Source organism: Carcharodon carcharias, chromosome 4 (genome assembly GCF_017639515.1).
Source record: "Carcharodon carcharias isolate sCarCar2 chromosome 4, sCarCar2.pri, whole genome shotgun sequence".
In the NCBI taxonomy this organism is placed as follows: Eukaryota; Metazoa; Chordata; class Chondrichthyes; order Lamniformes; family Lamnidae; genus Carcharodon; species Carcharodon carcharias.
Window position 1 is genome coordinate 160,661,365 of NC_054470.1, and position 16,785 is coordinate 160,678,149.

The 16,785-nt window shown below is 41.7% G+C and overlaps 1 protein-coding gene across 1 annotated transcript in view; it reads left to right on the top strand.

The window, feature by feature from the left end:
- The first annotated feature begins 1,310 nt into the window (after positions 1-1,310).
- The window catches only part of aggf1 (angiogenic factor with G patch and FHA domains 1), a 59,584-nt gene continuing 44,109 nt past the window's right edge, over positions 1,311-16,785 (top strand). Inside the window, exons 1-3 of the mRNA XM_041186861.1 lie at positions 1,311-1,387; positions 1,501-1,582; positions 16,424-16,629. Coding sequence (XP_041042795.1) covers positions 16,438-16,629 — 192 coding nt within the window. The 5' untranslated portion in view covers positions 1,311-1,387; positions 1,501-1,582; positions 16,424-16,437. The remainder of the gene's footprint in view (positions 1,388-1,500; positions 1,583-16,423; positions 16,630-16,785) is intronic.

Consider the following 16,785-nt stretch of genomic DNA (forward strand, 5'->3'; position numbering starts at 1 on the left):
TCTCACTTCCTCCAAATAAAAGGTGCGGCTATGGGTACCCGCATGGGCCTCAGCTATGCCTGTCTCTTTATGGGGTATGTGGAACATTCCTTGTTCCAGTCCTACTCCGGCCCCCTCTGTGACACCCTGGTCCACTCCTCCATCACCCCCTGCTCCTCAACCCCCACCTACGGCACCTCCCCATGCATACGCAAAATATGCATCACCTGCCCCTTCACTTCCTCTCTCCTCACCATCCAAGGGCCCAAACATTCCTTTCAAGTGAAAGAGCATTTCACTTGCATTTCCCCCAACTTAGTCTACTGCATTCGTTGCTCCCAATGCGGTCTTCTCTACATTGAAGAGACCAAACGCAGACTGGGCGACTGCTTTGCAGAACACCTTCGGTCTGTCCACAAGAATGACCCAGACCTCCCTGTCGCTTGCCATTTTAACACTCCACCCTGCTCTCTTACCCACATGTCTGTTCTTGACTTGCTGCATTGTTCCAGTGAAGCCCAACGCAAACTGGAGGAACAGCACCTCATCTTCCAACTAGGCACTTTACAGCCTTCCGGACTGAATATTGAATTCAACGACTTTAGATCTTGAACTCTCTCCTCCATCCCCACCCCCTTTCCATTTCTTCCTCCTTCCTTTTGTTTTTTCCAATAATTTATATAGATTTTTTTCCCACCTATTTCCATTATTTTTAAATCTTTTATGCCCTGTTAGCCTTTCCACCCCACCCCCACTGTGGCTGCTTGAGTGACCTGCCATCCATTCTTAATTAGTACATTCGTTTAGATAATATCTCCACCTTCTTTGTTCTTCTGTCTGTGACATCCTTTGATTATCTGCTCCTATCACTGCTTGCTTGTCCCTACAACCACACCCCCACACCTTTAAACCAGCTTATATTTCACCCCCCCCCCCCCCCCAATATTCACTCAGTTCTGTGGAAGGGTCATGAGGACTCGAAACGTCAACTCTTTTCTTCTCCGCCGATGCTGCCAGACCTGCTGAGTTTTTCCAGGTAATTCTGTCTTTGTTTTGGATTTCCGGCGTCCGCAGTTTTTTGTTTTTATGTCTTTTTCTCTTTGCAGGTGCTAAATAAGTAACCCTGTGTTTCCCTTCCCAGCATCTTCTCCTTCTCATTTTTCCGAAAATGTCTGTTAAAAACTCTCCCAAGTGCCTCGGACCTAATCCCCCCCAACGGCGTAAAAGGTACACCCAAGTCCTGCGCGCGAGGTGGGGGGGGGGTGGGGGGGGGTGCGCATTACTGCCAACGTGAGCGCGCGCCCGCCCTCGTGACGTGCGTTGGACGTTACGCCTAGCGATGACGTGACCTCGTTGAGGGACAGCGGCGACTAGATACTAAGATGGCGGGTGGTGTTGAGCTTGCGAAGTACAGCAGCTTTGCAGCAATTGTTTTTGAGTTTGACGGAACGCGAAATAAATTTTGCTGTGAGAAGGATGTAGTGGGTGCTGGGCAGTAATGTGATTTATTTGCTTTTTTAGGTCTGTCATGTGAGGCCAGGGTCAAATCTTGAGCTTGAGGCGCGGAGACTGTGAGCTGGGCCTGTTATCGTTGATTTTCATGGTAAGCCAGAGGGAAGGGAAAGTGCCCGGGCTCCGGCCCTGGCTCCTCCCTTATAATGTGCATTGTAGAGGGAAGGAGGAAGGGGAACCTGGGACTGAAGGCGCAGCCTTTTCCCCCGCAGCGGTAACCCTAGGAGACAGGGCAATGTTCCGGGTGTAAAGGCCTCGGTTAGAATTGAGCGAGCTTTAAAACTGAGTTCAGATCGAGTGTTTCTACCTTAAACGTTCGCCTTCCTTTCTCCCTATGGATGCTGTGTATTTCTAGTATTTTCTGTCTTTATTTCCAGTTTTGCGGGTGGTGATCTCCCTGTCTTTTTCTTTCTCTCTCTCTCTCTCTCTCGTGCATTTCTAGTTTTCCCGGTTCTGGGTATATATCTTACATACTGTGTGGAATACGAGGGCCTTTTAAAAAGAATGGATCAAAGTGTGTGTTTAGGGGAGTTGGGATTTTTTTTGTGCTTAGAATCTTGCAACACCAAAAGCCTTTTTGGCCGCCCCTTTGATAACTAACCAATTCATAGGCAGTCTGTCGGATCTAGGATGTCTTGTTTGCATAAAAGCAAAATACTGCGGATGCTGGAAATCTGAAACAAAAACAAAAATTGTTGCAAAAACTCAGCAGGTCTGACAGCATCTGTGGAGAGGAAGACAGAGTTAACGTTTCGACTCCATAGGATTTTTCATCAGAACTAAAGAGGAACAGAAATGTGAGATATAAGCTGTTTAGGGAGGGTGGGACAGGTGGAGCTAGATAGAGGACCAGTGATAGGTGGAGGCCAAGAAGAGATTGGCAAACATGTGATAGACAAGAGGACAAAGGGGTGTTGATGGTAATGTTATTAGCTAAAGGATGTGCTAATGGTGACATTAAGGGTAGAAAGTGGGAGGAACAAGTGACAGATGGTCCTAGTGGGGGTGGGGTGAGGACAAGGGATCGAAATAGGCTAAAAGGTGGCGATAAAACAATGGATGGAAATAAATTTTAAAAATCATAATAGAATTAGGTGGGAAGAGAAAATATATATATGTATGTGTGTGTGTGTATATATATATATATATATGTATAATTAGAAAAAAGGGGGTGAGGATGGAGGAGAGAGTTCAAGATCTGAAGTCGTTGAACTCATTGTTGAGTCTGGAAGGCTGTAAAGTGCCTAATTGGGAAATGAGGTGCTGTTCCTCAAGTTTGTGTTGAGCTTCACTGGAACGTTGCAGCAAGCCAAGGACGGGTATGTGGGCATGAGAGCAGGGTGGTTTGTTGAAATGGTGAGCAACAGGAAGTTCTGGGTAGTGCTTGTGGACACACTGAAGGTGTTCCAGAAAGTGGTCACCCAGTCTGCATTTGCTCTCTCCAGTGTAGAGGAGACTGTCTCTGTCTTCCTCTCCTCATCAGATCTGCTGAGTTTTTCCAGCAATTTTTGTCTTGCTTGCACTCCGGTTCGATTTGATTAGTTCTGAGATGGCTGATAAAGCCAACTTAGTCCCCTGCTCTTTACTCAAGCAAGAAGTCTGAATGAGATGGTGTCAAGAGAGGTAAATTTAACTCGTCCAATCCTTGGGACTTAAACAGAAGTTGTGACCATGAAATGTTTTCTAATAGACAAAGCGAGAGTGAAAAAAGTGTTTTGCACAGCTTGAAATCAGTATTTTGAAATCGAAGGAAAGGAGGAAATAGCTAATTAATGTTCATGACCCCAGGAAGTGCCGAAGTGCTTCATGGTCAACAAAATACTTTTGATGTATTATCACTGTTCTAATGTAGGGATACATGGAAACCAACTAGTGAACAGTAGGATCCCACGATCTGTTATGCGATAAATGACTAAAACTGTTTTTGTATGTTAAGGTTAGGGTTAAATATTGACCGGGACAATGAGAGAGCTCTGCTCTTCCATGGCAAAGAGCCAGCTAATAGCACAATTTGGGCCTCAGGTTAACCTCTCCTCTGAGAGATGGCACCTCCTGTAATGCAACATCTGCTCAGTACTGCACTGAATTGTCGCCTTGGAACTGTACATGAGTCTCTGAATTGTGGTTTGCTGTCATGGCGTTTTGACTCAAGGCACGTTATAACTGAGCTAAATCTGCCACCTAACAGTAAAGGAAACCATCACGCTCCATACCTCAAAATCAAAATTGAATTGTTTCCAGATGAAAATAAAGCTCATACTTCATATATATGGCCTTTTTAAAAAGATTGATATCAATTTTCAGCAACGGTCACCAGACCTTGCAAGGTCACCCATCTGATAAATTCTCATGTTTGATATAAAAATCTTTTCACTCCTATTTGGGGGAAAAAATCCAAAATGGCATGATATGGATTTATGGGCCTCTATGATAGGATCTATTTGAATGTCTTTAGCGTTATTAAGGTTTCTATGGAAAATTTGTATCAAAAGTAGCAAGTTTGGTATGAAAATTCTGGTAAAGAGTAGTTTCAAATTCTGTTATATTGATTGCTACTTTTTATGGTGATATTTTGTCTCCATTACAGAATCTCAAAATCTTTACAGTGCAGAAGGAAGCCATTCAGCCTATTGAGTCTGCACTGGCTCCCTGAAAGAGCATTCTACCTAGTCCCACTCCCCTGCCTTATCCCCACAACCTTGGACATTCTTTTCAGATAGCAATCAATTTCATTTTGAACACCTCAATCGAACCTGCCTCCACCACCCTTTCAGGAAGTTTGTTCCAGATGCCAACCACCCTCTGGGTGAAAAAGATTTTCCCCACATCACTCTGCCCTGTCAATTCTTTTGAGTATTTATTTATTTATTCTTTCATGAGATGTGGGCATCACTGGCTAGGCCAGCATATATTATCAATTACTTATTGTCATTGGGATTATCTTTTGAATGTTTCTATTGAATCTGCTTCCACCACTCTTTCAAGCATTGCATTCCAGGTCACAACAACTCGCTATATTTTTTAAAAAAAACTCATGCTAACTTTAGTTCTTTTGCTAATTACTTTAAATTTGCATCTCTTCTGCCAGTCAAAACTGTTTATGATTTTGAACACCTATCAAGTCTCTTAACTTTTGTTGCTCTAAGCAGAACACCCCAACTTCTCCAGTCTTTCCTTGTAACTGATGTCCTTCACCCCGGTGCTATTCTAGCAAATCTCTTCGGCATCCTCTCCAAGACTTAAATATCCTTCCTAAAGTGCTGTGCCCCGAATTTGAATACTGCTCCAGCTGAGGGCCACCAGTTTTTATAAAGTATAACTTTTTTTTTGTACTCCGTGCTTTTATTAATAAAATCAAGGATCCCATTTACTTTTTTTAATAGGTGCATGAACTTGTCCTGCCACCTTCGATGATTTTTGTACATAGGGTCTCTCTTGTTCCTGCACCCTGTTAAAATTGTATCATTTAGTTCATATAGCCTATGTTCTTCCTTCCTATCGAAATGAATCCCTTCATGCTCCTATGCATTAAATTTCATCTGCTAGTCAGTCTAGGTCCTCCTGAAGTTTGTTACTATGCTTTTTGTTGTTTGCTATATTTCTGATTTTTGTGTCATTGGTGAACTTGAAATTGTGCATTATACACCTAAGTCCAGGTCATTAATATAGATATCATAAAGAGCTGACTCCTGGGAACACCACTGTATGCTCTGTCCAGTCCTCAAAACAACCATTCATCACTACTTTTTGTCCCTTAGCCAGTTTTGTACCCAGCTGTCACAGCCCCAAAGGCAATGGACATACATACATCAACCAGACTACCATTATTAACCCTGTTTGTTACTTCATCAAGGAACATGATCAAGTTAGTCAAAGTGTTTGCTTTTAAAAATCCATGCCATATAACTGTGTAAGGTCACCTCTCAACTACCTCCTTTCAACACTTGAGAAGTTGGAAGAGATAACCTAATATACTGGAGAAAAATGGACACGTTTGGGTTGGGTACCCATTTTAAGTTGACTTCAGCCAAGTTGTTAATCCATTTAGTGACATGCTTATTTATTTTGTACTTGATGGTTCTGACTCTTTATTCTGCAAGCTAAGCTCCTTTTTTAATTCATTCATGGGATATGTGGGCGTCCTTGGCCAGCATTTGTTGCCTATCCATCACATGTAGGCCAGACCAAACCAGGACAGCAGATTTCCTTCCCTCAAGGGCATTAATGAACCACATGGGTTTTTACAACAATCGACAATGGTTTCATGGTCATCATTAGACTTCTAATTCCAGATTTTTATTGAATTCAAATTCCACCATTTGCCATGGCGGGATTCGAATCTGGGTCCTGAGAACATTACCCTGGGTCTCTAGATTACTAGTCCAATACCACTATGCCATTGCCTACCCTAAAGCTCTGCATTATGCCTTTCAAGTGATCCACTTCTACTCAAAGTATTGTTGAATAACCTCCCCGAGTCAATTTCCTTTAGAATTCTTTATTTCTTATTCAAAATAACTCCTTTTTACTGTTGTATATGTGGCTCATGATTATTTCTGAATATAAAGTCATAGTGAACTTGCACATTGTGTTTGCCAACAAGTAGGCAAATCATTCCTTCACATTGTGCCATTTATGATACCAGATCAACATGAGCAATTGTGGCTTCTCTGATAAAGTAGCTCATGAAGCAGTCGTGCTTTACAATTGCCAACTCTCATCATAAACCAGTTGAATTTTATTAATTTATAAAAAAGTGTTATGCCAGGTAGCATGACCACAAGTGTTCCCACTAAGCAGCAACTGGCAAGTGTGTCTATGTAAAAAAACATTAAAGGGGCCATGTCCTTAAATATATCGCCAAGGCATTCCAAAAGTAAAAGTGATATTGACTTATTACTATTGGCGGTACAGTGTTTCGAAGAGGACCTGGGACAGGATGTCAAAGGTGGAGCAATAGTTTGAGGAGAGGCCACTATGTCTGGGAGCATTGTGGAATGGGACTACTGGAATTCCAAGAACACTGGAGGGGTAGGCTTTAGGAACACTGATCTGAGACTGTAGGCAAGATCTGAGATCAATGGAACAACTCTGGGGCAACACAAAGTTGAGAAAGCTGGAGCCTATTCTGTTCAATGAAATTATGGCTGACCTGTGACTTAACTCCATATCCCTTGATAACTTTGGTTAACAATCAAAATTTCAATTTTAAAATTAATCAATTTAAAATTAACAATTGATCTAGTAGCTATTTTATTCATTCTTGAATTGACATTGGCAGGCGAGATTTCCACACTTCTACCACCCTTTGTGTGTAGAAATGTTTCATAATTCACTCCTGAAAAGTTTCACTAAAATTAAATGACTATGCTCCCTAGTCCTAACTTCCATAACCAGCAGAAATAGTCTCTACTCATGGTTCACCTTCATATCTTAAACTTTGGACAAATCACCCACAACTGTCTACATTTCTCCTGTAATCTCTGTTCATAATTTAAGCCTTGGAGCCCAGGTATTATTGTAGTAAATCTACTCTGCAATCCCACAGTAGAGATTCTCTGTGTCTACTATTTGAGCCATATCTTCAAATAATGCAGCCAGATTCATCAGGCGTGACCTACCCTTTACAAATCTGCTGATTCATGTTGATCAGCTGAACATTTTCAAGCTGTTCAGTCACCCTATCCTTATAGCCTCTAGCAATTTCCCAATTGCAAATATTAGGTTAACTGGTCTATAATTGACAGGTCCTTCACTCCTCTTTCCTCCCCCCAGCACCCCCCCCCCCCCCCCCCCCCCCCACACACACACACACACACACACACACACACTCACACACACACACACAGCCTCCACATTTTTTGCAATTTTCGTATCCTTTTTCTTGAACACTTGAGCTTGATCATATTACGATCATTATTAAGTAAATGTTCACGCACTTAAATGTGGCTCATACTTGATTATGATCTGATGATAAGCTCTGAGAGTGGAGGTTTATGAACAATCACTGGATCTGAAAGTAAGCTAGAGGAGGTCCTGCAGTGCAACTGAACTGAAGAAACATTTTGGCACATTGAGGTTTTAGTTTCTGGAATTCTTTATGGGTGTGGGGATTAGGGTCGAATGGTGTGAGAGGGGTTGTAAGCTGCAGTGGGGCCCCTTTTAAGTCATCAGGTTCCAACTCCCCTGCTGCCACCATGTTCTGACCCCTCTGTATACCTTTAGTACCTTTAGGTGCTCCATAAGTTTCCGCAATGCCACGTTTCTGCTCGAAAACCTTCAAACATAAATTTTCGGCTAAATTGTTGGGTTGGGTGCAAACTTTCCTAATCATTCCTCATCTGCAGCAGAATCAATATAATGCAGTGAGTTTGTCATTTGTACGGTCTTCATTAAACAAATTTCTAAGAACACTAAAAAAAAAAATCACCTTTTAAAACTCTAAATTTAATCCATAATTTAACAGTCCTTTGGGTAAATCAACGAGACTCTTAAATACCTAGAACATGCGGAAAGGTACCCTTCAACTTTTTATTGATACACATTGCATATTGACAAATTCAGCAAACCGTATGTGCTCAGAATGCATAGATGTGGCTTAAAGCTCTCCCAAATTACACAAGGTAAAAATGAACAATTGAATGCCAAGTTTTCCTGAGAGGCCATGGCCATGAAGTAAAAAAACTGATAAGGTATTAAAGTGAGCAAATCTAATCGTGTTACTATGAAATGTGCATTTTCATTTTTGTTTAAAGGCTTCCTATGAACATTATAAATTTCCATTCACTGAGATAAAAAGGATGCAATTTATAAAGGATTTTTAGTGATTTTAATTGCTTCATGGAAAGTGGCAGACCATAAAGAATTTCACTGTTAGTTGACACAAATTGTAATAACAGAAGGTGAGGTTTGTTGTTAGGAAATATGTGTAAATTTATTTAAGATCAAAGCAAAATACTGCGGATGCTGGAACTCGAGAACAGAATTTGCTGGAAAAACTCACCCAGGTCTGACAGTATCTGTGGAGTGAGAAACAGAGTTAACGTTTTGTGCCTGCATGACCCTTCAGAAAGAAAGGTCACATAAACTTGAAACGTTGACTCTGTTTCTCTCTGCACAGATGCTGTCAGACCTGCTGAGTTTTCCCAGCGTTTTCTGTATTTATTACAAACTTATTTAAACTGTTAGTGGTATAGCTTCCTGTGCAAGCACAGGAGACAATAAGACATAGGAGCAGAAATTAGGCCATTCGGCCCATCGAGTCTGCTCCGCCATTCAATAATGGCTGATAAGTTTCTCAACCCCATTCTCCCTGTAACCTTTGATTCCCTTACCAATCAAGAACCTATCTATCTCGGTCTTAAATACACTCAATGACCTGGCCTCCACAGCCTTCTATGACAATGAATTCCATAGATGCACCACTCTCTGGCTAAAGAAGTTTCTCCTCATCTCTGTTCTAAAAGGTCTTCCCTTTACTCTGAGGTTGTGCTTTCGGGTCATAGTCTCTCCTAATGGAAACATCTTCCCCATGTCCACTCTATCCAGGCCTTTCAGTATTCTGTAAGTTTCAATCAGATCCGCCCTCATCCTTCTAAATTCCATCGAGTATAGACTCAGAGTCCTCAAACGTTCCTCATATGTTAAGCCTTTCATTCCTGGGATCATTCTCGTGAACCTCCTCTGGACCCTCTCCAGGGCCAGAACATTCTTCCTGAGATACGGGACCCAAAATTGCTCACAATATTCTAAATGTGGTCTGACCAGAGCCTTATAAAGCCTCAGCAGCCCATCCCTGCTTTTATATTCTAGTCCTCTCGAAATAAATGCCAATGTTGCATTTGCCTTCCAAACTACCGCTTCAACCTGCAAGTTAACCTTAAGAGAATCCTGCACTAGGACTCCCAAGTTCCTTTGCACTCCAGATTTCTGAATTCTCTCCCCGTTTAGAAAATAGTCCACGCCTCTATTCTTCCTACCAAAGTGCATGACCTCACACTTCCTCACATTACATTCCATCTGCCACTTCTTTGCCCATTCTCCTAACCTGTCCAAATCCTTCTGCAGCCTCCCCGCCTCCTCAATACTACCTGTCCCTCCACCTATCTTTGTATCATCTGCAAACTTAGCCAGGATGCCCTCAGTTCCTTCATCTAGATCATTAATGTATAAAGTGAAAAGTTGTGGTCCCAACACTGACCCCTGCGGAACTCCACTAGTCACTGGCCGCCATCCTGAGAAGGACCCCCTTATCCCCACTCTCTGCCTCCTGCCAGACAACCAATCTTCTATCCATGCTAGTACCTTGCCTCTCACACCATGGGCTCTTATCTTACTGAGCAGCCTCCTGTGCGGCACCTTGTCAAAGGCCTTCTGGAAGTCCAAATAGGTAACATCCATTGGCTCTCCTTTGTCTAACCTACTCATTACCTCCTCAGAGAATTCTAACAGATTTGTCAGGCAAGACCCCCTTGATGAAACCATGCTGATTTTACCATGCACTTCCAAGTATTCTGAAATCTCATCCTTAATAATGGACCCTAAAATCTTATCAACAACCGAGGTCAGGCTAATTGGCCTGTAATTTCCCATCTTTTGCCTCACTCCCTTCTTAAACAGGGGGGTTACATTAGCGATTTTCCAGTTCTTTGGGACCCTCCCTGACTCCAGGGATGTGACATCTACTCTTTACCTCCACCCTTCCTGTTGTACAGGGTTCCAGACACTTGCAGGTGAAACAGCAATTTACTTGTACCTCTTTTTCAAGCTAGTATTAGGCATTCGCTGCTTACAAGACAGTACCCTCTACATTTTGAAGATAAACATGGATTGGGCGATTGCTTTGCAGAACTTCTCCATTCAATCCGCAAGTGTGTCCCTGAGCTTTTGGTCACCTGTCATTTTAATTCCCTGGCCCATTTCTATTCTGATCTTTGTCCTTGGCCTCCTACACTGTTCCATTGAAGCTCAGTGGAAACATAAGGAACTAATCTCAACTTTTAGTCTTCTGTTCACTCATTCCACTTTAGCCTGTTAGAGGTCTCAGCCTTTTTTTCCTCTCCATGTGTTTCTCTCAAAGAGGCAATTTAGAGACTTAAAAAGACCTACAAAGGTTAGCCCAGAGTGCTTTCCAAATGGTAAAAAGCCAGAAACATTTGAGGTCGAAAGAAAATTTGGGACCCATGTACATTGATCATTGAAATCAAAGAAGTTGATGGAATGCTGGCTGTTGCATACAGAAGAGTCGAATATAAAGGGTTAGAAGTTATGCTGCAACAATTACAAGCTCTAGTTAAACCACATCCAGAGCTCTTTGTTCAGTTCTGGGCACCACACCTTTGTAGGCAGTGCAGCATATATTTATCATAATGATACCTGGACTCCAAGTGTTAAATTACAAGGAAAAAGTAAACAAGCTAGATTGTATTCCCTGGAATTTAGACGTTGATGGGTGATTTGAGTAGATAGAAGCTACTTATGCTGTTTGGGGCATCTAGGATGAGAACATAGCCTAAAAATTAGAGCCAAGTCTTTCAGGAGTGTGGTTAGGAAACACTCCTACATGCAAAAGGTGATAGAAGTTTAGAACCATCTTGTGCAAATGGCTGTCTATGCTTGGTCAGTTAATTTTGAAACTGAGCTCGATAGGTTTCTGTTTACCAACGGTATTAAGGGATATGGGACAAAGGCAGGTACATGGAGATCAATCATGACTTCATTGAATGGCAGAACAGGCTCAAGGGGCTAAATGGCTACCTCCTGTGTTCCTGTGTTCTACTGGCCTCGGTTTTGCTCTGTGTTGCAGGAATGGCACTCACCATTCACAGACTTTCCATGGAAATGGCAGCAAAGATTTCCTCTTAATTCAGCACTTGTTTCTACACAGCGCTAACCACAAAATGAACTGTGGTGCGTGAGAGCAGGGTAGCCTCATCAACCAAACAGATTGAAGAATCTTCACTGAGACATGCAATCTAAACTAGGAAGTATAAAGCAAAATGTATAAATTAGATTCTGGAGGAGCACAAATCTTTGACAGTAACCTCAGGATTTCTGCATTTATTTGTGTATTCCAGAAGTTGAGATTTTCTCTAATAGTGAGTACTGTTGGTCTTTTTTTTTTTGCAAATTCTGTGCTTTTACATAGAATATACAGCAAAGAATACATAGGAGCACCACCGCCTGGAAGTTCCCCTCCAAGCCACTCGCCATCCTGACTTGGAAATATATCGCCGTTCCTTCACTGTCGCTGGGTCAAACACCTGGAACTCCCTCCCTAACAGCACTGTGGATGTACCTACACCACATGGACTGCAACAGTTCAAGAAGACAGCTCACCACCACCTTCTCAAAGGCAATTAGGGATGGGTAATAAATGCTGGCCTAGCCAGTGAAGCCCACATCCTGTAAATAAATCAAAAAGAACAGCAAAGAAACAGGCCTTTCATTTTGATAGAATAGACATATTTATTTTTAAAATTCTTCTTTTAACAAAAACCAAGTTAGAATAAGGACGAGCAAAATTCTTCAATTTCCTCCCAAACAAGGTGGTTGGCAGTGCAGATTTTAACCATTCGAGTGGAGCAGGCAATTTGCAATGGCCAAAAAGGAACTCCATTGCAGTTTGAGAGTTGTGGGAGGACAGGAAAATGCCTGATTCCTACACTCAGCTGTCCAGCAGCCTGGGCTTGCAAGGGCACGAAGCTAGTTCTGGAATTGGGCCAAGCACTTCTGTTCCTTCTGAGCCCACTAGCTGTATGCTTGGCTCAGCTGGTATCACTCTTGCCTTTGAGTCAAAAAGTTTTATGTTCAAGGCCACCTCCAGAGTTTGAACATGGAATCTAGACAGATATTTCAGTGCATTACTGAAGAAGAGCTCCATGCTTTGTTCTTTTGAATAGAGCACTAACCGAGGCCCCAGTTGACCCCTCTCCTTGGATTCACCCAGTTCTGTTGAAGGGTCATGAGGACTCGAAACGTCAACTCTTCTTCTCCACCGACGCTGCCAGACCTGCTGAGTTTTTCCAGGTAATTCTGTTTTTGTTTTGGATTTCCAGCATCCGCAGTTTTTTGTTTTTATCCCCCAGTTGCCTGTTCACATGGGCATGAAAGATCACATTACATTATTTAAAGAAGAGCAGGAAGCTCTGGTTTCCTTGGTCAACATTATTCTTTCAACCAATACCACTAAAAGCAGATTTCCTGGGTGTTAGCTCACTTGTTTGTGTGACTTGGCCATGCGTAAATACCACTTTTGCCTGCAACAGAAGTGCCTGCACTTCAAGACCGTAATTAACCGTAGAGCACTTAGGATGTCCTGATTTGTGCTAAGACATTATGTAAGTGCGGGTTTGTTTGTTTTGTGCTATTCACAACGACTTAACATTTATGTAGCAGTCCCTTGTAAAAAGCAATAGCTACTTTACAGAGAAAGTGAATACAGAGCAAGAGATGCAAAGATGGAAGGAAAATAAGTTGGCACAGGGAGACAGGAGCAATCACGGAGAAGGGCCTGGGAGGCTTTTGAACACCAAGAGGGAGGGGAAGAATTGCACACATTTTGAGACTGAATTCCAAAGGACAGGATGAAAGAACAACTGTCAGTGGTCAAGCAGAGAGATATCAGTTAACTGGCATCCCAAGCTTTTTATGCAAGATGTATGTGGCTGGAGGAGATTGCAGATAAAATGGGATTAATCCATGGATGGGTTTGAACATGCAGCTAAAATACAACAGTGACTACAGTTCAAAAGCACCTCACTGACTGTAAAGCACTTTGAAACGTCCTGAGGTTGTGAAAAGTGCTGTATTAAGTTTGTTGTATATAGCTGATCCATCTGGTATAGGAAGCAAACATAGCTTGCAAGGAGAGAATGTGGATTTTTGAGACCAAGATCGGAAATAAGATGTAGTTTTGTAACTTGCAAAGAAAAGGTCAAATATTTTGATACTTACAGCAGTATGGTTTGTAATTGATATTTTCTTTGTCAACATGTAAAAGATTAATACATGCATCTGTTAACAGATCAGAAGAAGAATTGATATTATCTGCTCTACTATGGGTAGAATTCAGCATCTCCAGTAGCCCAGTCAAGTTGCATTTTCCTCCTTTGCCTTGGCTACTGTCTGACATGGCTACTAGTGTTGACCCAGCAATTTAAACCGGAAACTTGTCTCTGCTTTTCAACCCAGAGAACAAGGAAGCTGTGCATACCGCTTGCCTCGTAGAAAGTCAATCACCTTTGTAACACATTTACCCCTCCTTAAAAAGTATAGCTGGTTTCTCTATTCCACTGTTAATGACTATCCTATTTGTTTCACTACTGATGAAGTTAACTGTTGCTTCCTTCCTTGCCTTTCAAAGGAATGTGAGACCATAAGAAATAGGAGCAGGAGTAGCCCATTCGGCCCCTCAAGCCTGCGCTGCCATTCAATAAAATAATTTCTGATTGTGGCCTTAACCACTTTTCTGCTTGCTCACCATAACTTTTGACTCCCTTGCAGACCAAAAATATGTCTAACTCAGCCTCCACTGCTCTCTGGTGAAGAGAACGCCAAAAACTAATGACCCTCTGAGAGAAGAAATTCCTCATCTCCATCTTATCTGGCAGCCTCTTTGTTTTTAAACTGTGCCCTCTAGTTCTAGATTCCCCCACGAGGGGAAACATCCTCTCAGCATCCACCCTGTCTAGTCCCCTCAGAATCTTATATGTTTCGATGAGAATAATGAAATGAAGCCCAACTCAGATGGTTAATGTAATATTGTTGCTAGTTTATGTACCAGCCTCTGCTCCTCCATTGTTCTGGCAGTCTGATAATGCCTCACATGGAATATCGTCCTCACGATTTGGGATCCATCTGCTTGTTTCTGCATTCTTCTTGTCCTGACTAATTTCCAAAATTAACATATCCTAACCAGGCAATAATCCCATGATGTGAATTTCTGGCTTGCGCAGCAGTCTAGTTTCAAAGAGTAGCATTTTGATTTGCCATGCAATACAGACAAGCAAGAGATGTCTATTTCTATGCCCAATATTCTCTTGCTGTTTTAGAATGGAGACATTGAGGACTTGTTTTTGAGAAGGAGAGAAGTAAAGAAACAGGTTAATACTAATTTAGAAATTGCTGGACTTAAAAAAAATCCATCTTGTTTACCTTCTACCATTCCGGTCCTAGCATGATATAATAATGAAGTTGTTAACTAATCATTGTAATAAATGTATTTCAGTTTGTCCACAACAAACCCGGACATGATGTGAGGTAAACCCCTGTAATGGAGAGCTTTGAGAACTATAGGTCCAAAGCCATTTTCTCCCAAGCATACTATACCCCAGATGTTGTGTTTGAAATTAATCAGTCATGTTGGAATACATGAGGTAAAGTGAGTTGGGTGAGCAGGAGATGGAATGGGAGGGGATCAGAAATTTGGTGGTGTTTCATGATTTGCGTAAATTTGTGCCTGTGAGAGAGAAACAGTAGAGTATGTGGGGAGGCCTATATTTGATAGAAGTAAGGGGTCAAAAGAGGCGGGTGCCTTTTATTTTGTTTGATGTTCTTAAGTTCATTGAAACGGTCCCTGATTTTAACTCCCCTTGCCTGGTGGAAACTGCTCAGGAGGAATTAACTTTAAGGAGTGAATTATCTCCCCTGATTCTGTTGCTTTCCCACTGTGTTCTGATAACCTGCACTTTTAAGGTGATTGTGGCACCTGCAGGAATGCAACAAGGTCCATTCTTAAATATACAAATCTGCAATTTTAGCTGAATGGGTGGAGCAGTGATGCTATCAGACCAAGATATAGGGAGGTGGAGCATAAGTCAAAAGAGGCCCCAGCAGGTAAATCTTAATATTTTTAGCTGTCTACCTGAGCTAAGGGGAGCTGGAGGGTTCAACAAAGCTTGGGCCTCCCTCATCACAAGCTTTCTCCTCTCCCAAATGGGTCCAGATCCACCCCTCACCTACTTTGAACTGTTAAACACCCATCTTGTGGATCCCTCGCCGTGGCCTCTATTTGCTGTATCCCTGCTTCTGCCTGTGGTCAGGAAGTAGATCTTGGTCATCTTTGTAGGGGTCAAATGAGACCTAGCTGTTGAGATCAACCGGGCCCTGATGCTGTGGGGTGTTCCACCTACTTTGAGGAATGTGTGCACTATTCAAATGAAGATGTGCACTTTACAAAATAAACGCCATTAAATATTTGCCTTTCAAATAAAAAACCTGCCCTCAATTAATGTCTGAAGGATGTGGAAGAGTAACTTGTTTCAAACCTCACGTACCATTGGATAAATGTTATCAACCATTTGTTTCATAATAAAGGCATTCATTCTGGATACCTTGTTAGTGTGCAAATTAGTGAACTTCCTTATATTCTGGTGATGGAATTCCCCCAGAGAATTCAACCAGTACTGCTCTGCAGTCACCACAGACAAAATTGGCAATTAATGGCTAATTAGATATCATGAAAGATATCTGTTTGGAGGTTAGATTTGTACTTCATGTGCTTTTGGAATTGCCTCTTTAGTTTTTAATGTGGTGCCAAATGATTTTTTTGCTGGGAAATGGTTACTTTCCAGTGCAGGACTAAGGGAGCACTGCACTGTCTAAGGTACTATCTCGAGACATTAAACTGAGGATCCATTCGTCTGCTCGGGTGGATGTAAAAGATTCTAAGGCACTATTTCAAAGAGCAACAGGGAATTTACTCAGGTATCCTAGCCAATATTTATCCCTCAATCAACTTCTCCAAAAAAAAAAATTATCTGGTAATTATCACACATTTGGCTGCCACGTTTCCTTACATTACAGCAGTGACTACACTTCAAAAAGTAATTAATTTGATGTAGAATGCTTTGAGATATCCGGTGGTTGTGCAAAACATTATATAAATGCAAGCCTTTATTTTAAAAGGATGCTTTGCTCTGATTTGGTGCAGGTTAGCGCTTTAAGATGCCAACCACAGATGGGGATCTGCACTCAGATCCTGTCTCTGAGCTTCATTATCTAAGGCAGAAGGTCAGAAATCTGCAAGAAGAATTAACATCTTGTAAAAGTCAGATTCACGCTTTACAGAAAGAACTAAATCATGCAGAGATCCTTCACAAAAGCACAGAGAGTTACAATGAAGACCTACGCAAGCAGGTAAGCTTAATATGTCAGAAAATATACAATGACATATGTTAGAGATTAAAATAGATGATGTAACATTAAAAGTTTGAAGAAAACATGTCAAATGATAACTTTTATAACTGGAGCTGATACCATAGAATTGTTACAGCACAGGAAAAGGTAATTTGG